At 47.0% G+C, this 27,825-nt stretch overlaps 1 protein-coding gene across 1 annotated transcript; it reads left to right on the top strand.

The window, feature by feature from the left end:
• Nucleotides 1–1,304: 1,304 nt before the first annotated feature.
• On the top strand, nt 1,305–27,367 carry LOC137605662 (uncharacterized). Its single transcript, XM_068330325.1, has 5 exons — nt 1,305–2,588; nt 6,476–6,735; nt 20,116–20,326; nt 20,440–20,875; nt 27,229–27,367. Exons 1-4 carry the CDS (start codon nt 1,808–1,810, stop codon nt 20,565–20,567), a joined length of 1,380 nt encoding a protein of 459 aa, XP_068186426.1. The 5' UTR covers nt 1,305–1,807; the 3' UTR covers nt 20,568–20,875; nt 27,229–27,367.
• The last annotated feature ends 458 nt before the right edge of the window (nt 27,368–27,825 follow it).

A 27,825-nucleotide genomic window follows, 5' to 3' on the forward strand; every position in this document is an offset into this window, starting at 1 on the left:
GAGGAATCGCCACAGGGGAACTGGAGAATGCATTTGCATCTTTTTGTTTTAGTGTTGCAACCATGCATAGTCTGCCAATTATATTTTTATAATTATCCTGAATTATATTTTACCACATGAGCAAAAATAGCCTTCACCATACAAGTTACAAAAGTTGATGAATTCTGATGAGTGTTAGCTTGAAAATTTAAAATTATATCATATCTAAGCTCATTCTTTCTTTTTTTTAAATTTGATTATCAACCATTCAAAACAAAAAAAAAGGACATTTCTAAAATAAATGTAATTTTTCCGCATACACAATTCTTTAAAAAAAAGGCAATTGTCATTTAGGACATACATGTGTAAATTATTTTTTGTTCTTTTCTCAAGAAAATGCTCAATGTGTATTGTTAAGTATAAAAAAATCTATTGGAAAAACTGTCACTCATACGTTAAGTAATTACAAAGAGGCATATGATTGTATAATGATGTTCTTTCATTTGTTGTCATATTGAATGTGATAATTCATGCTGATTGAAATTTCATATCCTCCAGCATACCTGTGCTGGGAGAGAAAAAAACCATATACCGACTTTATGTCAAATGAATTACAGCACATACAGTATTTTTACAAACCTAATGAAAATAATCCCCCAACTAAATTCAACCTTATTGAAAATCTTAACACGACCTGTCTGATGTTTTCGTTAAAGGCATTAGAATAGATTTGAAACTGGCTGACTGGCATCACAGAAATGAATGAAAAGATTATAATGTTTAAATGCATAAGGTGGTTAAAAAAAAGAACTTTCTCGTTACTACTAAGTAATTCCACCACTGGTTTATTCATTTTTCTCTCACGTAATCCCCAGGGCTGATTTATTCAAAAAATAGATTTTTTACAACAGCCAATATACACATGCTTTTTCCAGCAAAAAAGAAAAAAAAAACCTTGGTCTGAAGAGATTTAAACATGCTACTTGCTATTTTGCTAGCTTCACAGTATTGAATTTGAATTACACACTCAGTACTTTTCCATCACCCTGTCTCAGTAATTTTCCACATACTCATCAAATCTGACACACACACGCACACACGTACACACGCATACACACACACATACACACACACACACACACACACACACACACACACACACACACACACACACACACACACACACACACACACATACTGTCACATTCTCTGCCTCTCATTCCCCTCCTGTCACACCCCTGCAGTATTTTTCCACTCTCCCTCACTCTGCTCCACTCTACCTGCCGGCCACGCCTACTGCTTCAGCCCATGCTGCTCACCTGCTTCTGATCACTGCAATCAAGCCTGCATTTAGTCTCTCCAAAACCTTCACTCCATGCCAGATTGTTCTTCAGCGTCATGCGAGACTTTCCAGCGTTTTTTCCCTATCTGATTTTCCGGTGTCGACTCTGCCTGTCCCTGACCTGCCATCCTCGTCTGCCTCCAGGTAAACTCACCTGCCTTCTGTCCCTGACCTCGTGCTTCGCCTCAGCACCTCTGGTATCTGCCTGCTCGTTTGGTTTCGACTCCTCCGCCTGGCCTCGTCTCTTCTCCTGCCTGTTCCTAAACGGTACCTCTGCCTTCACGGACTGTTCACCTGGCTTCGACCTCCCTGCCTGCCCCGACCTCTCTTCGGCTCACTCCTCGTCGGCCTCACAGTTCGTGCTGCCTGCTCTCCAGAACTCAGGGCATCCTGCCTCAGCTGAAGTAAGCTACATCTTATCTCCTCTACAAAAGAGTACTGCATTTGGGTCCAAACAACATCCGTTACAGTACAATCTGGCCAGAAATGGACCCAGCAGACCCCACATCCCCCCAGTCTCGCCTAGCCCTCGTGGAGGCAATGCTTCAGCAGCATGAGTCTCTGTTAGCCTCCAACGCGGCAGAGGCTCGTCAGTCTGCATCATCCCTGGAACGAGCGCTAACCTCGCTAGCTGCCCAGGTACAGCAGATGGCAGCTTCCATGGCGCAACACGCTGCTTCGGTCCCAGTTCCGGCCCCTCCTGCTCCCACCCCTGTGCCAGCATCAAGCTCCACATCTGAGCCCCGTGTGGGGGCGCCAGAGCGCTACGATGGGGATCCTGAGGGTTGCAATCCCTTTTTGACGAACTGCTCAATCCTGTTTGCCCTGCAACCCCATACCTTCGCCACAGAGGGGGCAAGAGTCGCCTTCGCCATCAATCACCTCACTGGTAGAGCACGTCTGTGGGGGACGGCGGAGTGGGAGAGAGGCACGCCTGCCTGCGCCACATTCCAAGCCTTCGGTGAGGAGCTTCGCAAGGTGTTCGGACCCGTTTCCCTGGGTCCTGATGCAGCAGGGGGACTCATGAGTCAGAGGCAGGGAGATCGGACAGTTTCGGACTATGCCATAGACTTCAGAACTCGGGCTCGTCTCAGCGATTGGAATGCTGCTACCCAATGTGACGCCTTCCTAAATGGGCTGGCTCCTTACGTAAAGGATGAGCTGGTTCCGTTCGACCTTCCCAATTCCCTGGACGGTCTCATTGAGCTGACTACGAGGCTGGACAGGCGGATACAGACGAGGAGGAAGGAACAACGCCGTGAGAGAGGTGATCCCCGGCGTTCTGCTCGTTCACATAGGGTCCCAGTCATTCCTGTTCCCTCTTCTGAACCTATGCACGGGGGGGTGGAACCCATGCAGGTGGGGCAAACCAGCCTTAACACCAGAGGAACGAGAACGACGACGACGGGAAAATATCTGCCTCTACTGTGGCCAAGCCGGCCATTTTGTCTCCCGGTGTCCAGTAAAAGGGAGGGCTCAGCATTAGAAGGGGGCATTTTGCTGAGCCGGTCCCAGAACTCTGCCCCTAGCCCATGACCTCTGTTTCATGCCCAGCTCCTGTTGGTAGGGGGGTCCCACACCCTCGCCACCTTCATCGACTCGGGGGCAGACGTCAACCTGATGGATGAGGACCTCGCCCGTCAACTGGACATCAGTCGAGATCCTCTCCCTCGCCCCATGCCAGCCAGCGCTCTGGACGGTCATCTCCTGGGAACTGTCACCCATCAGACTGCCCCCATCTCTATGCTCCTGTCTGGCACACACCGTGAAACCATCCGGTTTCATATCCTGAGGTCTCCCAATCTTCCCCTCATCCTCGGCTACCCCTGGCTTCGACGCCACAACCCCCATATAGACTGGTCCATGGGGTCCATCCTGGGATGGAGTCCCTCCTGTCAGCAGATCTGCCTCAGACCTGTGGGGGCCCCCACGCCATTTGCCAGCCCCTGTTCCATTCCTGATCTCTCCATGGTGCCTTCTGACTATCACGACTTCCGGGAGGTGTTCAGTAAGGCGAGGGCCACCGCTCTACCTCCTCATCGGCCCTACGACTGCGCCATCGACCTCCTTCCCGGCTCTGTACCCCCCAAGGGCCGTCTCTACTCGCTGTCCGCACCTGAAAGGGAGGCCATGGAGACCTACATCAGCGATGCCCTGGCCGCCGGAATCATTCGACCCTCCTCGTCACCTGCTGGAGCGGGGTTTTTCTTCGTCGACAAGAAGGATGGGTCTCTGAGGCCGTGCATCGACTACCGAGGTCTGAATGACATCACTGTGAAGAACCGCTATCCTCTCCCCCTCATCGCCTCAGCTTTTGAGCTGCTCCAAGGGGCCACCGTGTACACCAAGCTGGATCTCCGCAACGCCTACCATCTGGTGCGGATCCGAGAGGGAGATGAGTGGAAGACGGCCTTTAACACCCCTACAGGACACTACGAATATCTGGTGATGCCGTTTGGGCTCACCAATGCCCCGGCTGTGTTCCAAAACCTCATCAATGATGTGCTGAGAGACATGCTAAACAAGTTTGTGTTTGTCTATCTAGATGATATCCTGATCTTCTCCCGGTCCAAGCAGGAACATATCCTCCATGTCCAGACGGTGCTGCAGCGCCTGCTAGAGAACTCCCTGTTTGTCAAGGCCGAAAAGTGTGAGTTCCATGCCTCCTCCGTGTCCTTCTTAGGTTACATCATTGGCCGGGACCGCATGGAGATGGACCCCGCAAAGGTCTCAGCTGTCGCCTCCTGGCCTGTCCCTGACTCTCGCAAGCAGCTGCAACGCTTTTTGGGGTTCGCCAACTTCTACAGGAGGTTTATCCGGGGCTACAGCACGGTGGCAGCACCTCTCACCGCCCTCACCTCCTCCAAGGTCCCTTTCCACTGGACTTCGGCCGCCGAGGAGGCATTCCAGCTCCTGAAAGGGCGTTTCACCTCGGCCCCATTCTCCTGATCCCTGACCCTGAGAGACAATTCGTTGTGGAAGTCGACGCCTCTGATGTGGGGGTAGGGGCCGTTCTCTCTCAGCGTTCTGCCAAGGATCAAAGACTACACCCTTGTGCTTTCTTCTCCAGGCGTCTGTCCCCAACAGAGATTAATTATGACATTGGGAACCGAGAACTATTGGCGGTGAAGCTGGCTTTGGAGGAGTGGCGCCACTGGTTGGAGGGAACCAAGACCCCCTTCCTCGTCTGGACTGACCACAAGAATCTGGAGTACATCCGCTCAGCCAAGAGACTGAACTCCCGTCAGGCCCGGTGGGCTCTATTCTTCGCCAGATTCCGTTTTACCCTCTCCTACCGGCCAGGCTCCCGCAATGTAAAACCTGATGCCCTATCCCGACAATTCATGGGCGGGGAGGAGGCCCCCTCTAGTCCTGACAACATTCTTCCTGCTTCTCATCTGGTGGCCGCTCTCACCTGGGAGGTGGAGGAGCGCGTGAGAGCTGCTTTGGAGGACCAGCCGTGGCCCAGCTCCTGCCCCCAAAACCGCCTATTCGTTCCCCAGCAGCTAAGGTCTGAGGTTCTACAGTGGGCCCACGCTTCTCGACTCACCTGTCATCCCGGAATACACCGCACCAAGGAGGTTCTGCAGCGGCGGTTCTGGTGGACCTCCATAGATGATGACATCAAAGACTTTGTAAACGCATGCCCAGTCTGCAGTCAGAACAAGGCTCCTCGCCGGGCTCCCGCCGGGCACCTGCATCCTCTGCCTGTGCCCCACCGACCCTGGTCCCATATCTCTTTAGACTTTGTCACCGGTCTGCCACTGTCAGGAGTTTAAACCACCATCCTGACAGTAGTGGACCGGAATTCTGCCGCCTCCTGGGAGCCTCCACCAGCCTGTCCTCCGGGTTTCATCCTCAATCCAACGGCCAGTCCGAGAGGATGAACCAGGAGATGGAGACAGCGCTCCGCTGCATGGCTTCAAAGAATCCTGCCTCCTGGTCCACTCAACTACTGTGGGTGGAATACGCCCATAACACCCTCATCAGCTCTACCACCAGCCTATCCCCATTTCAGTGCGCTTATGGCTACCAACCACCCCTCTTTCCTGCACAGGAGAAAGAGACGGTCTGCCCCTCCGTGGAGGCCTTCATTCGCCGTTGCCGCCGGACCTGGACACAGGCTCGGACAGCTCTCCTGCGAGCCATTGACCGGTACATGACAGCCGCCAACCGCCGTCGATCCCAGGCTCCCCCCTACCAGGTGGGACAGAAGGTGTGGCTGTCGACCCGAGACCTTCCGCTGAGGGTGGAGTCCAAGAAATTGGCCCCCAAGTTTATTGGGCCATTCCCCATCGAGAAGGTAGTAAACCCTGTGGCTGTTCGGCTCAAGTTGCCCCGCACCATGCGGATTCACCCCACCTTCCATGTTTCCAGGGTCAAACCGTTCCAGGAAAGTCCTCTGCAACCTGCCTCCCAGCCACCTCCGCCTCCTCGCTTCATTGACGGGGCCCCTGCTTACACAGTGCACCGCCTGCTACGCTCTCGTCGCCGTGGGAGGGGCCTACAATACCTCGTCGACTGGGAGGGGTACGGTCCGGAAGAACGGTCATGGGTCCCGGCCCGTCAGATCCTGGATGCTAGACTCATTAAGGAGTTTCATCGCCTACACCCCGACCTGCCTTCCAACACTGTCTCTGAACGAGGGGGTCCCATCGGCAACACTCGGTCTCCTCCTGCATCTGGGGCATCTACAGGGGATGACGTCAGCTCAGCCTCGGAGGGGGACAGTTCTCTCTCGGCGGACGAAGAGACTAGGACAGAGGCCTCTGAAGAATTCTAGCCCTCCACCTGGCCCCCTCCACCCACCCGGTTCCTCTGCGGCAGTTTTGGGACGTCAGGAGCCGTCCCTTGAGGGGGGGGTTCTGTCACAGTCTCCGCCTCTCATTCCCCTCCTGTCACACCCCTGCAGTATTTTTCCACTCTCCCTCACTCTGCTCCACTCTACCTGCCGGCCACGCCTACTGCTTCAGCCCATGCTGCTCACCTGCTTCTGATCACTGCAATCAAGCCTGCATTTAGTCTCTCCAAAACCTTCACTCCATGCCAGATTGTTCTTCAGCGTCATGCGAGACTTTCCAGCGTTTTTTCCCTGTCTGATTTTCCGGTGTCGACTCTGCCTGTCCCTGACCTGCCATCCTCGTCTGCCTCCAGGTAAACTCACCTGCCTTCTGTCCCTGACCTCGTGCTTCGCCTCAGCACCTCTGGTATCTGCCTGCTCGTTTGGTTTCGACTCCTCCGCCTGGCCTCGTCTCTTCTCCTGCCTGTTCCTAAACGGTACCTCTGCCTTCACGGACTGTTCACCTGGCTTCGACCTCCCTGCCTGCCCCGACCTCTCTTCGGCTCACTCCTCGTCGGCCTCACAGTTCGTGCTGCCTGCTCTCCAGAACTCAGGGCATCCTGCCTCAGCTGAAGTAAGCTACATCTTATCTCCTCTACAAAAGAGTACTGCATTTGGGTCCAAACAACATCCGTTACACATACTCAACATATAGTTACAATAACAATTCCATTTATAGGACATAGGCGGTCTCAGCTCTTTGTTCACAGGATGAACCGGAACCAGAAACCACATTCCAGCCGGAACCTGAAACCACTTTCCACTTGGAACTAGAAACCACATTCCAACGCCCATTGAGAAGGAGTGGCTTAACACTTGTCACAATCTAATTGGACCAGAAGACATTATATCACCTCACGCAAATTCCTTATCTGAATTGTATAAAAATCACCGGGCAGGGAAAGAAAGCTGAGCTGTTGCAAGACCCGTATACTGCAGGCATTCAGGAACACTGGAGGGAGCTCGGATATCTGTATTAGAATTGTTATCAGGAAAAAACTCTTTAAACTTATGACGATCGGCTGGCTAAGTCTCCTACTTTACCTCAACAACAAGAACCCACAGAATAACAACGTTTTAAGACTACTCTGCTTCAGTTCCCATAAATCCAGTGTTCATGTGGGAATCCTGACTGTTTATATTGAAAATAAATAAATGCCATTGCTGTTTACAAGACAGAATGTAGCCGCAACAGGACACAAGCCAGTGTCTTATTGTGCCGGTCTCAAGTCCGGATAAATACAAAGGGTTGCATCTGGAAGGGAATCCGGCGTAAAACTTTTGCCAAATCAAAGATGCGAATCAAACCTATGACTTCCTTACCGGATCGGTCGAGGCCCGGGTTAACAACGACCGCCATCGGCGCTGTTGACCTACAGGTCGCCGGTGGAAATTGGATTACTGTTGGTCAAAGAAGGAGAGGAGGAAAGTGCGTTTGCTCGAAGAAAGAGAAGAGGAACACCAAGAGTATAGGACTAAGAGTACGGACGTTGAATGTTGGAACTATGACAGGAAAAGGTAGAGAGTTGGTTGACATGATGCAGAGAAGGAAGGTAGACATACTGTGTGTACAGGAGACCAGGTGGAAAGGTAGCAAGGCTAGAAGTTTAGGAGCAGGGTTCAAGTTGTTCTATCATGGTATAGATGGGAAGATAAATGGAGTAGGAGTTATCTTGAAGGAGGAGTTTGTTAGGAATGTCCTGGAGGTAAAAAGAGTGTCAGATAGAGTGATGAGTCTGAAGCTAGAAATAGAGGGTGTGATCTTCAATGTTGTTAGTGGGTATGCTCCACAGGTAGGATGTGAGCTGGAGGAGAAGGAGAAATTCTGGTCGGACTTTGATGAAGTGATGCAGAGCATGCCTAGAAGTGAGAGAGTTGTCATTGGAGCAGACTTCAATGGACATGTTGGTGCAGGAAACAGAGGTGATGAGGAGGTGATGGGCAGGTTTGGTATCCAGGAGAGGAACGCAGAAGGACAGATGGTAGTTGACTTAGCAAAAAGGATGGAAATGGCTGCAGTGAATACTTTCTTCCAGAAGAGGCAGGAACATAGAGTGACCTATAAGAGTGGTGGTAGACTACATCTTGTGTAGACGGTGTAACCTGAAAGAGATCAGTGACTGTAAAGTAGTGGTAGGTGAGAGTGTAGCCAAACAGCATAGGATGGTGGTGTGTAGGATGACTCTGGTGGTGAGGAAGATGAAGAGGGCAAAGGCAGAGCAGAAGACGAAATCGTGGAAGCTGAAAAAGGAAGTGTGTTGCATGACTTTTAGGAAGAAGTTAAGACAGGCTCTGGGTGGTCAGGAGGTGCTTCCAGATGACTGGACAACTACAGCTTATGTGATCAGGGAGACAGGTAGGAGAGTACTTGGTGTGTCATCTGTAAGGAAAGTAGATAAGGAGACTTGGTGGTGGAATGAGGAGGTACAGGAGTGTATACAGAGAAAGAGGTTAGCCAAGAGGAAGTGGGACACTGAGAGGACTGAGGAGAGTAGACAGGAGTACAGGGAGATGCAGCGTAAGGTGAAGGTAGAGGTAGCAAAGGCCAAACAAGAAGCTTATGATAACGTGTATGCTAGGTTGGACAGTAAGGAGGGAGAGACTGATCTATAGAGAAACAGAGATGGGAAGGACGTACAGCAGGTTAAGGTGATAAAGGATAGGGATGGAGGTCTATTGACAGGGGCCATTAGTGTGATGGGAAGATGGAAAGAGTACTTTGAAGAGTTGATGAACGTGGAAAATGAGAGAGAACAAAGACTAGAAGAGGTGACTGTTGTGGACTAGGAAGTAGCAAAGATTAGTGAGGATGAAGAGTGGAAAGGCAGTCAGTCCTGATGATATACCTGTAGAGGTTTGGAAGTGCCTAGGAGAGGTGGCAGTAGAGTTTCTGACTGGGTTGTTCAACAGGATCTTAGATAGTGAGAAGATGCCTGAAGAATGGAGGAGAAGTGTGCTGGTGCCCATTTTTAAGAACAAGGGAGATGTGCAGAGTTGTGGCAACTACAGAGGAATAAAGCTAATGAGCCATACAATGAAGTTATGGGAGAGAGTAGTGGAAGCTAGACTAAGGGCAGAAGTGAACATTTGTGTGCAGCAGTATAGTTTCATGCAAAAAAAGAGTACTACAGATGCAGTATTTGCTTTGAGGATGTTGATAGAGAAGTACAGAGAAGGCCAGAGGGAGCTGCATTGTGTTTTTGTAGATCTGGAGAAAGCTTATGACAGGGTGCCCAAAGAGGAACTGTGGTATTGTATGAGGAAGTCTGGAGTGGCAGAAAAGTATGTTAGAGCAGTATAGGACATGTATGAGGACTGTAAGACAGTGGTGAGGTGTGCTGTAGGTGTGACAGAGGAGTTCAAGGTGGAGGTGGGACTACATCAGGGATCAGCTCTGAGCCCCTTCTTGTTCGCTATGGTGATGGACAGGCTGACAGACGAGGTTAGACAGGAATCTCCATGGACTATGATGTTTGCAGATGACATTGTGATCTGTAGTGAGAGCAGGGAACAGGTGGAGGAGAAGCTAGAGTGGTGGAGGTTTGTCCTGGAAAGGAGAGGAATGAAGGTTAGCCGCAGTAAGACAGTACATGTGTGTGAATGAGAGGGACCCAAGTGGAAGAGTGAGGTTACAGGGAGAAGAGATCAAGAAGGTGGAGGATTTTAAGTACTTAGGGTCAACAGTCCAGAGCAATGGAGAGTGTGGAAAAGAGGTGAAGAAGCGTGTACAGGCATTATGGAACGGGTGGAGGAAAGTGTCAGGTGTGATGTGTGATAGAAGAGTTTCAGCTAAAATGAAAGGAAAGGTGTACAAAACAGTGGTGAGACCAGCGATGTTGTTTGGCCTAGAGACAGTGTCACTGAAGAAAAGACAGGAGACAGAGCTGGAGGTAGCAGAGATGTAGATGCTGAGGTTCTCTCTGGGAGTGACCAGGAAGGATAGGATCAGGAATGAGTACATCAGAGGGACAGCACATGTTAGAGGTTTTGGAGAAAAAGTCAGAGAGGCCAGACTGAGATGGTTTGGACATGTCCAGAGGAGAGATAGTGAATATATTGGTTGAAGGATGCTGAGTTTTGAACTGCCAGGCAGGAGGCCTAGAGGAAGACCAAAGAGGAGGTTTATGGATGTAATGAGGGAAGACATGAAGGTAGTTGGTGTGAGAGAAGAGGATTCAAAGGACAGGGCTAGATGAAGGAAATTGATTTGCTGTGGCGACCCCTGAAGGGAAAAGCCGAAAGGAAAAGAAGAAGCTGTTTACAAGACAGATTCTTCCAAATTCAATTCTGTTTTGAGAAGAGGTGGGTAAACAAAAGCCAGATATCTTGTAATACTTTCAGATGAGAGTGGCATATGATTACTTTGTCATCTCTGCTGATTAGGCTGATCGTTTTCCCTACTTGGGCGGCAGTGGCTCAGTGGGTGGGCGGCAGTGGCTCAGTGGTAAAGCGGGTGGTAGAGCGGGTCGTCCTATGATTTAAGATCGGCGGTTCGATTCCCGCTCCCGCCCCCCAAAAAATACCCGGAGGTGAGCTGACAGTGGGAGGTGTCAGCTCATCTCTGGAGCACTGCCGAGGCACCCTTGAGCAAGGTGCCGTCCCCTTTACAAATTGCTCATTTGAGGCGCACCAAGAAGGAGCTGCCTGCCACTCTCCCTCCCCTGCATGCCTACAGACCCCTTTGTGTGTGTGTGTGATACAGGGGCCTGTACTCACAAATATATATGTATGCATGCGTTTGTAATCAGTAGCTAGAGTGTGCTTTCTTAATTTCCCTTCGGGGATCAAACCAGTATATAAAATTTAAAAAAAAAAAAAAATTACTTTCTAAGGCCTATTTCAAGTGGAAGCTTGGCTATTGGAAGTTTGGTTTGAAGGTCAAGAAATATTTTCCTGTGACTGCTGTTTTTGAGGCATTCCCTCTGAGCAGAATGTTCTGGGAATACAAAACACACAGCATTTCCGAAAGCTTTTTCAATCTGTCATCAACATTTTGTTGACCTCACAGTACTCTATAAAAGCCAGTAAAACCACAGTGGACATTATTGTAATATACTGGGTGTGCAAGTACGATGGGGGTGGAGTACACAAATGTCCAGCTACATTGGTTTTCATTTTTTTCCTGTGAATTTGGTTTCAGAGAATCAGTCTTTATTTGTCATGCTGACACACGTTTACATATGACAGTACGAAATATGTCTCTGAAGGTCCTAGTAAGCCTGGTCGATAAATAAGATAAATAAGATAGAATAAGATAAATAGGATAAGTTAAGTAAAGATAGGTTAAAAATGTAAGATAAATAAGAGAACAGAGAAAAGTTAAGAATGCTAGATATATGGTGTAAAGTGTAAATTGAAAAGTGTCTGAACAGCAAAATATATTTACAGTCTAGCAGCTTAAGTATGTGGGTGCTCCATCTATTGCACCTGATGAAGCATCATATTGCACCAGATCCCCGTGTGTCTGTGGTGACATACGGGCGTCGTGAGGGTGACTACAGAGCACCACAGGAGTTCAGCTGTATAACAGCCTCCGGGAAGAAGCTGTTCCTCAGCCTGGTGGTCCTGCTCCGGATGCTCCGTAGTCTCCTGCCTGAGGGGAGGGGTTGGAACAGACAGGGTGCTGGGTGGGTGGGGTCTCTCATGACGTGGGTGGCCCTCCTTCTACACCTACTTGTGTAGATTTCTGTGGTGGTAGGTAGGCCACCCCCTACAGTCCTCTGTGCAGCCTTCACCACCCTCTGCAGAGCTTTCCTGTCTGCTGCAGAGCAGCTGCCGTGCCACACGGTGATGCTGGTGGTGAGGAGGCTCTCCACCGCTCCCCTGTATAAGGCTTTCAGGACGGGGCTCCCCAGTCGAGCACACCTCAGCTTCCTGAGGAAGTAGAGCCGCTGGTGGGCCTTCCGGAGCAGGTAGGAGGTGTTACAGCTCCAGGTGAGGTCAGTGAGTTGAGCCCCTAAGTACCTGTAGCTGGAGACCACCTTTACAGCTGCTCCTCCGATGTGCAGGGGGGTAGGGGAGTGACTTTTCCTCCTGAAGTCCACCACCATCTCCTTGGTCTTCCCCACGTTGATGCAGAGGTTGTTGTGTCTGCACCAGTGCACCAGGTGCTCCACTCATCATTTTTGTGGATGCGTCCCACCACTACTGTGTCGTCTGCAAACTTTACTATATGACAGCTCAGGATTATGCTGAGCAGTCATACGTCAGTAGGGTGAACAGGAGGGGGCTGAGCACGCAACCCTGTGGGGAGCCGGTGCTGAGGGTGATGGGGGAGGAGACCATGTTGTTAATCCTAATAGTCTGTGATCTGTCTGCCAGGAAGTCCAGGACCCAGTTCCCTGTGGTGGCAGACAGTCCCAGCTCTGACAGTTTCTGGGTCTGAGGGATGATGGTGTTGAACGCAGAGGTAAAATCCAGGAAGAGCAGGCGGATGTAGGAGTCCTTGCTCTCCAGGTGGGTGAGGGATGTGTGGACCACAGAGGAGATGGCGTCGTCGGTGGAGCGGTTCCTCCTGTAGGCATATTGGTGGGGGTCCACCGTAATGTCTATGGAGCCCTTTATGTGTGCCATGACCAGCTTCTCAAAGCACTTCATGACAATTGGGGTAAGGGCCACCGGCCGATAGTCATTCAGCTCCTTCACCGAGTGGCCTTTGGGGACCGGGACGATGGTGGCGGACTTCAGGCAGCTGGGGACCGTTGCTAGCTGCAGTGAGGTGTTAAAGATGTCTGTTAGCACCTCTGCTAGCTGGTGGGAACAGTCCTTCAGTACTCTCCCTGGGATGCCGTCGGGGCCTGCAGCCTTGCGAGGATTGATCTTTGGCAAGGTCCTCCTCACATTCTCTGTGGTCACACTGAGGGGCGGGTCGTCGGGGGGTGGGGAGGGGTGTTAGTTTGGTGCTTGAGGGGGTGTTGGGGTCCTCAAAGCGGGCTTAAAATTTATTGAGGGCATCTGCTAGGGAGGGGTCTGTCAGGCCCTGTGTATTCCTGGTGTTAAAGTTAGTGATGCACTTGATGCCCTTCCACATGCTCCGTGCGTCTCCTGAGGTCAGGTGACCCTGGATCTTTTGAGCATAAGTGGATTTGGCCTCCTTTATTCCCTTATCCAGAGCCCTCCTCGCTTCCCTTAGTGCCCCTGCCTCCCCCGCCCTGAAAGCAGCATCCCTGGCCTTCAGCAGAGCTCTCACCTCTGCATTCAGCCAGGGCTTCTGGCTCGGGTAAACGGTGATCGTTATGGTGTTAGTGACATCGTCCGCACACTTGGAGATGAACCCGAGGACAGAGGAAGTGTATTCCTTCAGGTTCACCTCTCCCCCCTTTGTGGCTGCCTCCCTGAACATTTGCCAGTCTGTGTGCTGGAAACAGTCCTGGAGCTGCATCCTGGGGCCACACAGTGACAGTTCTCCTCGTGGGTTTGAGGGATTTCACCCGGGGACGATATGCTGGGGCCATCAGGATGGAGATGTGGTCTGATAGGCCGAGGTGTGGTCGGGGGAGGGACCTGTATGCACCACGTAGGTTGGTGTACACACAGTCCAGCGTATTGTCCCCACGTGTGGGGATGGTAAACTGCTGGTAAAAACTGGGCAGTGTGTCCGTCAGTTTAACGTGGTTGAAGTCTCCAGCTACCACGTCAAACGCCTCCGGGTGCCTGGTCTGCAGTGAGCTGATGGTGTCGTGCACGTAACGCTTCGTTAACGCTAGCATTAGTATTAGCACCCGGCGGGATGTAAACAATGGTGACGGTAAATGGTGATGGTAAACAAACACTGCCGTGAACTCACGAGGCAGATAGTGTGGCCGGCATTTAACAGTCACGTGTTCTATCGCCTCGGAGCAGTAGCTCTTGACCAGTTCACTATTTGTGCACCAACCCCTGTTCACGTATCCACACAGTCCTCCCCCACGTGTTTTCCCAGATCGATGGTCCCGGTCCGCTCGGAACAGCTGTAATCCATCGATCTGGAAAGCAGAGTCCGGCATGCTGTTGTTTAGCCAGGTCTCCGTCAGGCCGACCACACAGCAGCTCCTCATCTCCTCCCAGACCCGCAGCCGGAGGCGTAGCATGTCCATTTTATTGTCCAAACAATGGACATTGGCCAAAAAGAGTGAGGGGATTGGTGGTCTGCTGGATTTTACCTGGGTTAGCCAGCCAGTCCTCTTTCCTCTTTTTTGCCTCCAGGCACATTGCTTCCTCTTGTTTCTTCAAGGGAAGAAACAATTTTCTTCTTTGTAAATATTGTATTAGAGCAGGGCAGCACGGTGGCGCAATGGTTAGTGCTGCCGCCTCACAACACGGCAGACCCGGATTCGAATCCTGCTCTGTGCGGAGTTTGCATGCTCTCCCCGTGTCTGCGTGGGTTCTCTCTGGGTTCTCCGGCTTCCTCCCACCTCCAACAGCATGCGCTTCAGGTTGATTGGCCGTTCCAAATTGCCCGTAGGAATGAGTGTGTGTGTGCATGGTTGTATCTCTTTGTGTGTAGCTCCGGTGCACTGGCGTCGTGCCCGGAGTGTCCCCGGCCTCACGCCCTATGCCGCCGAGATAGGCTCCGGCTCCCTGTGACCAGCTGTGGCGGATACAGCGGTGGTTATCTGAAGATGACTGACTGGCTGTATTAGAGCAAACTTAATCCAGTTCAATTCAATTCAAAAACAATTCAAAAACCAAAACACATAATGCTGCCACATTATAAACAGTCTTGATATCTTTAGAGTTTTACAATTTTCACAGTCTTTATTATATTTACTACCTTTTTGCACATACATTTATTGTTTATCTTGTACATATCTGTTTATTGTGTATTTTAGTGTTAGTGTTGGCTTTCTGTGTTAAAATTTGCTGCTTTATGTTCCTTCAATTACCCTTTGGTGAAAAATACAGTTTTTTTGAATTAAATTGAACTCGGTGGATTACAACCAAATTCTTCAAAGGAATAATCTGCCCACATATTGTATAACATTATTTTCATTATATTGCATCCATATCAATATATGATACTTGGAATACAAATCCAGTTAGTTTTGAAAATGACTACTGTATATCACATACAATTCCAGGTGTTTCAGAATTATCAATATGTGTAGTGCATGGTGATCAAATACATATGGATTGGGCTGGCATCCTTGAGGCTCCCAGAGCTGCTATTATATCGAAAGTGCCAGCTTCCACCCTTGGTGGGAATGCTCAAAATGTTCAAAATGAGTGAAGCAGGGATAGCATGCAAACATGTCAAACAGTCTGCCTAACCCCTAATCTCCAAATTCTATCAGTAAACACCCTTCAAACAATTTACATAAGTAAAGTCAAAGTTCGGGATTAAGCTCTTTCAGCTCATGCACAATGATTATCCTCTAGGATTTTTCACTTTGGGCTAAAATTCACTCGGCATATAGAGCCACTCCTCATCCTGGACTCAGAATGATTCAGGCATTTTAATCTGGCACAACTATTTATAATCTGCTGATTGTTCCAGAAGCTTTAAATCAGCATGGCATTGGCCCCTGGGAGACGGCACACACACAGTCTTCTTTAAAAACAGGTGAGAAGCCTTTATATGGCTCCAGCCAGAGGGTGTCTGCCAGTTGACACATAAGAAGTCATGTACTCATGCATGACTGCCAATATAAACACTGACTTCTTGCGTGTGTTTGCACATATACACCCTCTATCCTCACTGTGTCCTACATGCATGGTCAAACACATACACACCTGAAATGATTCAGGCCGAAAAGGAACAAGAGGTAGTAGAGAAGGGCAACTTCCCCTCAAGTGTTCGACTGTCATGGCAGCAAATGGGTAGGTCAAAACAATGGACTTGCACTGCCCCCATTAAATCTTATCACAATATTTCATCTTCAGAGACCAGATACTAAGCTGTTATAAAACTTCAAACCTGTGTATGTATAAAAGAAAAATGTTATTCTAAAATGTTTATTTCAGTTTTTAAATCTCCATCAGTTAAAATGTAATTGAGAAAGTCCACTGAAATCCACTGAATGCTCTTTGTGACCAGCAAATATAAAAAAGGTGCAAGGAATAACAGAGTAAACTCATGAATCAGTTGTACCTTGTGATTTAGTAAAACTGCACTCAAACTTATAAAAGACCATGGCACAAAGGACATACACTATGCAAATTTTTGTCCTGAGGAATTAAGATAGGTATAGGTTTGACTGAGGGAATAATACTGTATAATAATTTTCAAGAGTGGGCAATTATGAAAAAATAAAGAATTAAAGAGACAAATGATGACGGGACAGGGAGGGGTGGAAGCGTCATTGATGAACCACTGAAAGAAAATCAGCACACCCAATACAACCTGTTACATTGCTCAGGATTCTCGGGCATTCAATTACTTGCAGCAATGCTGCCATTAAATCAACATTGCTAGTCACGTATTAATTTACTGTTCTTTGAGCTCTGTGCCCTCCTATTGTCCTCTTTTTTTCACAAATTAATCTGGTATATCCCTGTTGTAAAGGGTATATGAGCTCACTTTCTTTTCAAGCTTGTAAATGGAGGTGATTGGTGCCAAGTAGGTGCTACAGTAATTTTAAAGCTAAAAAATCAACAGTGATGAATGACACACACACACACACACACACACACACACACACACACACACACACACACATACACACACAGACACTCAGACACTACCGTGTAAAAAAAGGTATTGAAACTGATAATTAATTCTTTTAATGATGTAGTACAAGATTTTTTAAAAAGACAAACATTTTTAGTGTCATAATATACACCCACTATGATGGTGTAGAGACAGTTTTGAACACATGACACATGTAATCACACAGCATATAGCATCATAATCTAATCTTCAACATGAGCTGTGGGAGGAGTATTTATCACAATGGAATATCATGCACGCATGTGTTTGTTGGTGTTGGTGCGTGCAAGTGGGAGTGGAGGAATGTTTCTGGCACTGAAATACTTTTGCCTCTTTAATAGGGAAGGTTACTTGCTATGTCATTAATGTAGATATAATGATAGCCCCTAGTATTGGGGGAAAACCCCAACACAGCCTCAGGTAACGGGCTTCAGTAATATCCTCAAAGTTAAGAGGCCCTCTGTTACCTTATGCAGTTCAAAAAGACTTGCCTGATATGTATGTGCAGTGGTGAGTAACATGTATGGCATTTTTGTATTGATCCACACACAGAAAAATGTATAAGATGTTGCTGCTCAGTGACATCAAGCAGTCAAGTTCATTGCAAAGCACCAGACTCTCTCACTTAAATGTGTTGGCGAATTTTAAATAACTCATTGGCCCGCTATCACTTTTTTGAGAACTAACTAGTTGTCATGCAGTTAGGCTTGGCTGTTCAATTATTTGCAAATTAGTTCTGCCATACCATTGTTGTCTCCTTACTTGATAGAAATCTTTCTCTTCATTTTCAAATATCAGTTACAAATGAGACCCATCGAGACCTGCTCATACTGATGGACAAGTTAAGTTTGTTCACAATTTTACATAGTTGATGTTCTTTGCACATACAAAGGATGGATGATAAATAGTAAGTTGACAAAACAAAGATATTACAAAGAATAAAAATATCAAATATGAAAATGTCTTCAAAACTAAAAAAAGACTAACAAATTACTGCACATATTTCTTGGAACGTACAGTATGAACTAAACTCCATCAGATTACATTTCCATCAGAAAAAGATGAACCATCTTTTGTCATTGTGCAAATTATAGAGGTTGTGTAGGTTAGAGTAGGGAGTTAGTCCTGAACTGCTGTGATCTGAGCGTGCTGCCATACTGGGCCAACGCAACTTAATGTTCCCAAGATTCGCTCTCACACACAGGCATGCACGCACGCACACGCACACACACACACACACACACGCAAGGATAAATATTATTCGTATGTTCATTCATTCATTCATTCGTTCATTTTACTGACCGTTTCATTCGCTTGCGTGGGTCACGGGGAGCTGGAGCCTATCCCAGCCGACTTAGGGCGTGATGCAGGGCAAACTCTGGGCGCGACGCCAGTGCACCACGGTCACGCCAGTGACCGTTAGCCAAGCGAACGGTCTCCTGTAATGAAATTGTTACTGTGGAACTGAAATGACAAAACAGGGTATCTAAATTCACATTATAGAATGTTTTGCTTGAACATATAAAGGGTTATCTAGTAGCCTTTGCAAAACTGAACAAACACAATAAAGGAGATAGCCTTATGTTGCATTATGATATGTTGTTGTGTAATGCAGACTGGTCTGTTGCTCCCCATTCTATCTGGGTCATTATCGTATCAAGGTGTGAAGTGAAAGGATTTAAGGAGGCAATGTCTCTCCCACGATCTCTCACTTACTGGCTCAATGGTCTGCTGGCATCCTGGCCGCCCACTTCTACCTCCATTTTTTGTGCAGGTGAACAACTGTAGTCAAGAAGACTGCTGTTGATCCCAGTTGTTGTCACTGGCAATATGTGAACACGGGGGAGTCTAAAAATGTCACCAGGGTACTATTGGCATTCGGAGCGTTATGGACCCTCCTCATTCTTCTCCCCATTGGTGGGATGCCAGCCAGTCAGTTCTTGTGACCGAGCTGCATGCACACATAAGATAACTATGGGAACACAGATGTTTTGCAAACTGTTGGTGCACGGTGGCTGTTTTGCTTAGAATTTCTCTGCTATAATCTCTTGCTGGATGTGCTCGCTGCTTCCTGCTACACTGCCCATCATATTGGCAACCTCTGCTGCTTGTTATTGGGACTGCCTTTTCCCAAATTTCTGCTTGTTCCCAGTCCTATAGTGACTGGCTTTTTCTTATGCAGCAATGGGTTGCATTGGCAGTCAATCACTTTGAGTAGTGTATGTGCCTGTGTGTAAAAAGTTTGATGGTTGACTGGTTGTGTGTGTGGGTACATGAGTGCATACATGTGATGGGATCAGGTCATGTTCAAAGTTTTTGTTTTTGGTATCCTTTGAATTTTTGTTATTTTCATTAATTTGTTTCCAATTTTAATGCACTGATTTGTCAAACTATTTATTAAACATCTCTGGCCAGAGACTCCTTAGATTATTTATCATTACTATTTGTATTGTTTGCTGTTCTTTAAGTGGCTGCATTTACATTTATGTCATATTTTAATGGTTTTATAGAAGTTTTGTGTATTTGAACAACGATTGACTTTCTCTTTCCCATTAGTTGCTGGAAGCTAACAACGATGGGGGTGATGTCATAGGGGATGGTTTCCCTTCATTGGCTGCATAATCCCTTGTTTAGGTTTGGTATTGCAAGTCTCTAATTTCTGAGTGTGTCTTTTTCAGTTCATGTTATTGTCTGGAAAATCACTTCACTGACTCCCTATAATAATTCCATTAGGGTTATTAGGCTAAATTCTGAGCAGCTGAACAGTCATATTTAATACAAACTTAAAAAGACATGAAACATTTAATATTCTGTGCTGGCCACAATGTGGAAGATGGCGTAATTAGGCTTTAGGACAATGGATAAGGGCTGATTACGTGAACATGGTCAGAGCATTTTGCCTAATGTGAACAGGTCGGCAGTAGCTCAGTCGGTAGAACTGATCCAAGATCGGCAATTTGATTCCCGACCATTCATTCTTGGAGTGTGAGCTGCCAGTCCCCTTCACAAGCTACTCGTTCGGGGTGCTCCAAAGATGGGGCTGCCTGTCACTCAGGCCTTCCTGTATTTACTGCATGCCTACAGGCCCCTTGTGTGTGTGCTTGGTTGTTTCAGGGGCCTGTACAAAAAACATATATATGCATGATGACTAACCTTTTTCTTCTTCCTCTTCTTCTTGTGGGAGGAGTGAATGAAGTGAGTGGAAACTGCTCAGTGTGTTTCAGCACTTTTTTCCATCTTTACATTTTGTCTTTATGTTTGTATTCTTTTTATATTGTTAATTAGGTTTACAATAAACAAACTGACAATAGTGTCATCTATTGTCAGTTTTTTGCCAGGCGTGGGCTGGTTGGCGGCCACTCAGACGCCGTCATGGCGTATGATGGCTTCACATCGTTGACAAGGAGTCACGGGATCAGGGTGGTTTCTCCTTGCAGCGTTGAAGAGGTGGCACTTGTGGTGGGTGATGTTATTGGGTGCAGTGTGGTGAAGTCTGCTGACCAGGGCAATTCTTCTGTTCGTGGAGAAGGTGGAACAGGTAAGGTTGCTAATTGAAAACGGGATAACTGTAAATTGACTGTTTGAACAAGTCATGCCATTGTCACAGCCGGCGTCTAAAATAACGCTGTCAAACATGCCATGTTTCATCAGTGACGAATTCCGAATTAAAGAACTATCTCAACACGGAAAAGTTGTCTCGCCAATTACGAAAGTCCCGTCGGGGTGCAAGTCCCCGCAGCTGTAACACGTCGTGTGTCACCGCCGACAGGTATCAATGATCCTGAACAATAAAGCGGAAGAATTACCGCTTTGTTGTTAAGGTAGATGACTATGACTACACGCTGTACGCCACCTCCTCTCGGCTTAAATGTTTTGGCTGTGGAGAGGAGGGTGACATTGTTAGTGCCTGTCTGAGGTGCATCAGCGAAGCTTCGCGGGACCCGCCCAGTGAGACGGCGGTTCCCACCACCGCTCCAAAAGCATCCCACGGCGCCGAAGCATCGGAGACTGGGAGCGGGTAGAAGTTCCGAGGAGCGAGCCTGAGAGTCAGGTGCAGGAAGGACCGTCAACCAGCGATAACATCGAGGTGAGAGGGGAGAGTGAAAGTGGGACAAGTGAGAATGGTGGCAGGAAAGGTGAGAGAGCAAGTGAGGTTAGGGGTAAAGCAGGTGGAGTGATGGGTGAGAGTGTGGTGGTGTCCAGTGAGTTGGGTGAGGTGACGATTGTGGTGGGTGAGAATGGTGAGCTGACAGGTGAACAGGGTGAGATTGGAGAGGAAGTGAGTGAACGGGGTGAGATTATTGAGGTGGTAGGTGAACTGGGTGAGAAAAGTACAATGGGTGAGATTAGGGTGGTGACAGGTGCAGTGGGTGAGGTTAGGAGGAAGACTAGTGAAAAAAATGAGAATATTGAGACAGGAAATCAAACAGGTACTGAAGCTGTCACAGACGACCATGCGTCTGTCCAATCCAATCCAATCCGTACTTTATTTGTTGAGCACTTTACCACAACCGCAGTCGACCAAAGTGCTGTACAGGCGAATGAATAAAAAAGAACAAACATTATAGATAAAAGACAAAATGGCTCAAATATTATAAGTAAAGTTAATCAACTAAAAACATAAAACATAAAGTATGGATAAAAACAAAAGCAAATAATCAGAGCAATAAAGTAAGATAAAAAAGATAAGACAAAATAAAATCAGGTGTCTATCTAGATGTTAAAAGCCAAGGAGAAGAGGTAGGTCTTCACGCGAGATTTAAAAACAGACAGAGAAGAGGCCTGTCTGATTTGCTGAGGCAGATCATTCCACAATTTGGGTGCCACAACAGCAAAGGCACGGTCCCCTCTGAGGTTCTGTTTGGTTTCCTGCTGTGGATTCCTGCTCCTGCTTGGCAGCACAGTGAGCGAGAATGTCTTGACTGTTTCTACCGGATGTAAAGCTGGTCGGCTTGAGGTCAGATCGAGTGTTGAAGACAGCAGTAGTAGTGATGATTGTATGTCTGATTGCAGTGAGCTATCTCACACTCCAGTCACTGCCAGTCAACAACACGTTTTGTACCTGGAATTTTAAAAAAAAAAAGTTCTTACAACAAACTAAAGGCATGAAAGGTCTGAATCTTGGACAGTTTTTTCCTGACAAATTATTTTTTTTATAATTCGGCAAAAAAACTTATTAAAAACAGCCACATCAGAACTCAGTGACCAAGAGACATACCGACTCCAAAAGCAAATGAATAAAGTCTGTAAACAACTGAGTTTCTAATTTTGATGAGGCTGACTGTATTGTTGTGTTTCCTATTTATTTATTTTAAGGTTCTTACTTTTAACTTCTCCCTCATCATATATTCTTTTAGAGTGGGAACGTTAAACGTAAATGGAGCCAGAGAAGCAAGGAAAAGGGCACTGGTTTTTGACACAGCAAGGAGGAAACCTATTGATGTTCTTTATTTACAAGAAACACACAGTGGTGACAGTGATGAGGTTGACTGGATGAAGGAGTGGGAAGAACAGGTGGTCCTGAGCCATAACACCACACTGAGTGGTGGAGTGGGCTTCCTCTTCTCCGGAACTTTTAACCCAACATCTCTGGAGGTCGAGCATGTCGTAAAGGGGAGGTGTCTTTTAGCAAAGGCACAATTTGAGCACCACACCCTGGTTTTTATCAATATTTATGCTCCAACAAATAGTGCAGAGAGGAAGAGCTTTCTAGAAAAAATACAACCTAGACTGAATTGCTGTGGCTCGGAGGATTTTTTATTCTTGGGTTGGGATTTTAACTGTACTGAGGACAGGGTTTTAGACCGTAATCATGCAGAGCCTCACCCAGCATCCCAACACACTCTGAAAGAGCTGGTCTGTTCTCATGGCCTGGTGGACGTTTGGAGGAGGATGCATCCAGACTGCTGACAGTAAACTTGGTCCTACCTGACAGAAGATAGGGTGTCTTTAGCCTGGCTGGATCATTTTTACTGTTTTAAACACAATTTCAATGTTTTTAGGGACTGTAATATAATACCAGCTGTTTTTACTGATCATTCTGGGGTTTTATGTCACGTTGTGATGAGAAATATTTTACACAGGAGTGCATACTGGCATTTTAATTCAGTTTTAGCTTTAGACAGAGGCTTTAGAGAGGTTTTAAGTTATTTTTGGAACACTTTTAAACTTAGAAAAGCTTGTGGTGGGACTATGGCAAAACAGAGATATAACTCCTGTGCCAGCAGTATACTCTGAACGTCACACGTAACACCTGCTGGTCTATGAAAGACCTGGGGGCTGAGATCTAGGAGTTAGAGATAAGCGCTTCCAGAGGAAATCAGATATATATTTAAATCCTCAAGTCCAAAATAATGAATTTAGCCAAACTGTTGGATACTAAAGTACAGGGTGCACTGGTCCAATCCAGGGTGCAAAACATCACTGAGATGGATGCTTCCTCTAGCTTCTTCTCCTTCGGCCTGGAGAGGAAGCATGGACAGACCAATGTGATCCACTACCTGCTATCTGACACAGGGCAGGAGCTGACAAAGCCTGGACAGATCAGAAGGCGAGCTGTGAGTTTTTATTCATCTTTGTACAACAGTGAATATCAGGAAAACCAGCCACTGTTGGATGAGTTCTGTGCAGAGCCACCTCAAGTCTCTAAGGAGATAAACTCACAGTTTCACAGGCAACTGGAGTAGGAGGAGCTCCACTCTAGACCTGCAGAGCATGCAGGGATGACGGCCTCCGGGCATTGACGGTCTGACAGTGGAATTTTACAAGGCCTTCTGGGACATTCTAGCACGTGATGTGCTGGAAGTGTTTAATGAAAGCCTGGCCTCGGGCTCTCTGCCACTGTCCTGCCGGAGGGCTGTCGTTGACCTTCTGCCTAAAAAAAGGCAATCTGCAGGACATCAAGATCTGGTGCCCTGTGTCACTGCTCTGCATGGATTATAGGGTTCTGTCCAAGGCTTTGGCTACCAGGCTGAGGGAAGCTATGGAGCAGGTCATCCACCGGGATCAGACCTACTGCGTGCCCGGCAGGTCCATGGTAGACAATGTCTACGTAATTTCAGATGTTTTGGAGGTTTTCAGCTCATTAGGTATAAATGCTGGTCTCATTTCATTGGATCAGGAAAAGGCATTTGACCTTGTTGAGCACAGCTTCCTCTGGAAAACTATGGCGAAGTTTGGGTTCAGCACTGGTTTTATTGCAAAGATCCGGGTGTTGTACAGTGACGTTGAGAGTATCCTGAAGTTTAATGGCAGTTTGTGTGCTCCTTTCAGAGTGCCCCAGGGCATCCGGCAGGGCTGTACTCTGTATGGGATGCTCTATGCACTCTGCCTAGAACCCCTCCTCTGTCAAATCTGCAAAAGCATCGACAGTTTGATTTTACCTGGTTTTAAAGAGAGCATTATTTTATCTGCCTATGCTGATTATGTTGTTGTTCTTATCAAAAACCAGAGGGATATTGATGTTTTAGTGGTTTTAACATTTTTTTTCAGTGTTCTAACTGCGGCAAAAGTAAACTGGAGCAAAAGTGAAGCCCTTGCTGTTGGTGAAAGGCATGGCAACCTCCCGGTTCTTCCTCAAAACCTGTATTGGAAGACTGATGGTCTCAAATATCTCGGCATGCACCTGGGAAATGAGACAAGAACCAGGAAGAACTGGGAGGGCGTCATTGAAAAAATAGAAGGAAAACTTAAAAAATGGAAATGGTTACTCTCCAAAATGTCATATAGAGGTCAAGTTTGAGTCATAAACAACCTGGTGGCCTCACAGCTGTGGCACCGCTTGGCCTGTATGGACCCTCCATCAGGGTTTCTAGCCCAGATCCAGACTAAACTTGTTGACTTTTTCTGGGATGGGCTACATTGGGTGCCTCAGGGAGTGTTGTTTTTATCGAGAGAGGAGGGGGGACAGGGCCTCATCCACCTGGCTAGTAGGACAGACACGTTCAGATTACAGTTCATCCAGCGGTTTCTGACCGGACCAGCGGATCTGACGTGGAGGGAGGTGGCCAGCTGTATATTCAGACGTTTGAGTAACTTGGGACTGGATGCTGCACTTTTTTTTAATTGATTCTACATTTCTAAAGTTAAATGGTTTGCCCCCTTTCTATCATGGTGTTTTTAAGTTATGGGCCCTTTTTAAAAGCAGTTCAGGAAAAAGCTCTGACTCTGTGTTCTGGTTACTGAAGGAACCACTACTGTATGGAGCCAGGCTGGATGTCTGCAGTGGAGCCACACTTGGGCTATTTACAGCGCTTTACAGAACCAGGACCCTTACCCTCCAGCAGCTGGTGGTCAACGCCGGGCTGGCGTTGGTGGATGCCCAGGTTGTGAGCTCCCTGCTGAACATCCAGTCCACCAGGGTGACTAGGGTGCTAGAACTGTGGAGGCAAAGACTCTCTAAGAGGTAGAGAAGCCTCCTCCTGAATTATAGTAGAGGAACTGTGCCTGACAACAAAGATCCTATCCCTGAGGTCCACATCAGTCCCCTGTTTGGTGAGTTAGAGGGTCTTCTCCTCGGAGATGATCGACGAGTCAGCCTGTACACAGCCAACAAAAAAATACTGTATAAATACTGTGTAAAAGTAATTAACAAGAAAGGCCTGTGTGACAGAGCTCCGACTGCCTGGACCAACAGGATGACGGGAAATGGACCTGACCCACAGTGGAGACTTATATACAAACCTCCCCTCAAGAAAAAAACAGCCAACCACCATTGGATAATTTTACACGGTACCATCGGTTCCAATGCTTTTATCTCTGTTTTTAACGCTGCTGTGTCAAGCCAGTGTCCCTTCTGTCCCCTTCGTGAGACAGTCTTTCATGTTTTTAGTGAGTGTTAAAGACTTACAATGCTCTTCACTCTTTTAACAAATATTTTTAATCTGTTCAGTGAACATTTTAATATCAGAAAATGTATTTATGGTGCTGAGTAGAAGAAAATGAATCAAAAAAAGTGGCAGCTTTTAAATTTTATTTCTGGAGAAGCAAAACTCGCAATTTATGTGACCAGAAAGAGGAAAATTGAAACCAATACAGTTCAAGAAGCAGTTAATGTTTTTTGTTGTAACATCAGATGTCGCTTACAACTTTATAAAATGACAAGACCTGAATAGCTTTAGGAACATCTGGTGCCACAAAAATGCCCTATGCACTTAAGTTGATGATAAACTTGCTTTTGCAAATTTCCTGATGTAATGCACTGATTTTTGAATTGTATTTTTTTGGTTTTTTTAGTATTTTTGAAGCACTTTAGCACTTTAATGTAAAATTGTAAAATGTTTGAGTGTAATTAAAGTGTTTTTGTAAAAAAAAAAAATCTTCTGTGAAAGAAATGAGTGAAAACTGCTGAGTGTGTTTCAGCACTTTTTTTCTATCTTTGCTTTTGTCGTTACGTTTGTATTATTTGTATATTGTTAGTTGGGTTTGTCCTGAGTGTTTAGTGTTGTCTGTTATCGTTTTTTTTTTTGTGTGTGTATGTGTGGTTTTTGCCAGCCAGGCGTGAGCTGGTTGGTGGACACTCAGACGCCGTCATAGCTTCTAGTAGTTTCACATCGCTGTCAAGGAGACACGGGATCAGGGTGAGTTCTCCTTGCAACGTGGAAGAGGTGGCACTTGCGGTGGGGGACATTATTGGGCACAATGTTGTGAAGTCTGCTGCACGGATGAACAGGGCGGTTGTCCTGTTTGTGGACAAAGTCGAGCAAGTGAAGTCACTGATTGAAAAGGGCATTACTGTGAACGGACTGTTTGAACAGGTCATGCCGTTGTCACAGCCAGCATCTAGAATCACGCTGTCAAACGTTCCCTCTTTCATCGGTGAGCCGTCTCAGCACAGAAAAGTAGTATCACCAATCAAGAAAGTCTCGTCGGGGTGCACTGCTGCTGAGACACGTTGTGTCTCACCGCCAAAAGGTTTTTATGATACTTAACAATAAAGCTGTGCTCTGTCTTGCTCTATGCACTCTCCCTAGAACCCCTCCTCTGTAAGATCCTCAAAAGCATCTACGGTTTTGTTGTACCTAGTTTTAAGGAGAGCATTATTTTATCTGCTTACGCTGATGTAATTTTCCTTCTTGAAAATAAGAGGGATATGGATGTTTTAGTTGTTTTAACAAATTTATTAAATGTTCTAACTGCTGCAAGGGTGAACTAGAGCAAAAATGAAGCCCTTGCAGTAGGTGATTGGCATGATGGCCTGGTTCTTCCTCAAAGCTTATGCATATTAGCGTGTACAGGCCCCTGTAATACACACAACCACACACAAGGGGGCCTGTAAGTATGCAATGGGAGGTACAGTGGCGGGCAGCCCCCTTGTGGAGCACCCAAATGAGCAGCTTGTGAGGGGGGTGGTGCCTTGCTCAAGGGCGCCTCGGCAGTGCTCCTGCAATGAGCTGACACCTTCCACTGTCAGCTTACACTCTGGGTGTTTTTTTTGGGCAGGAGCGGGAATCGAACCGCCGATCTTGGAACATTGGACGACCCACTCTACCGCCCGCTCTACCACTGAACCACTGCTGCCCCAATGGTGTGCACCTTGGAAATGAGGCAACAACCAGGAAGAACTGGGAGGGCATCGTGAAGCTCGTCAGCTGAAGAAGAATGGGCTGATCGACAACACCTGGAAGAACAACTGCAGGATCTTCATAAAAACAAAAAGGCTTTCTCCGGAGCAGATGAAAACAACGATGATCAAAAATGTGGAAGAATTGGATAAATTCGACCAATAAGGTATGACCAAATATAAAATCCCTGTAACTTAAACACAGCAGAGAACAGCCATCTCTGCACCATCTGAAGAAATGAAAGATCTAATACAGAGAACTGCTGATCAAGATCAAGAGGTTGAAACGTTAATTAATGTTTATGCCAATGTGCAGCACGTATTCCGAGGCAAGAGCAACAGCACTGTGGCCGCAAAGGAGAGGGAGAAGGCGTGGGAGGAAATCGCTGGTCGAGTAAATGCGTAACTTTAAATGTAACGCTGTGTAATTACAATAAAATTACGGTTGGGAACAGCGTGAATGATAGTTCATTAAT

This window comes from Antennarius striatus, chromosome 13 (genome assembly GCF_040054535.1).
Source record: "Antennarius striatus isolate MH-2024 chromosome 13, ASM4005453v1, whole genome shotgun sequence".
Classification (NCBI taxonomy): Eukaryota; Metazoa; Chordata; class Actinopteri; order Lophiiformes; family Antennariidae; genus Antennarius; species Antennarius striatus.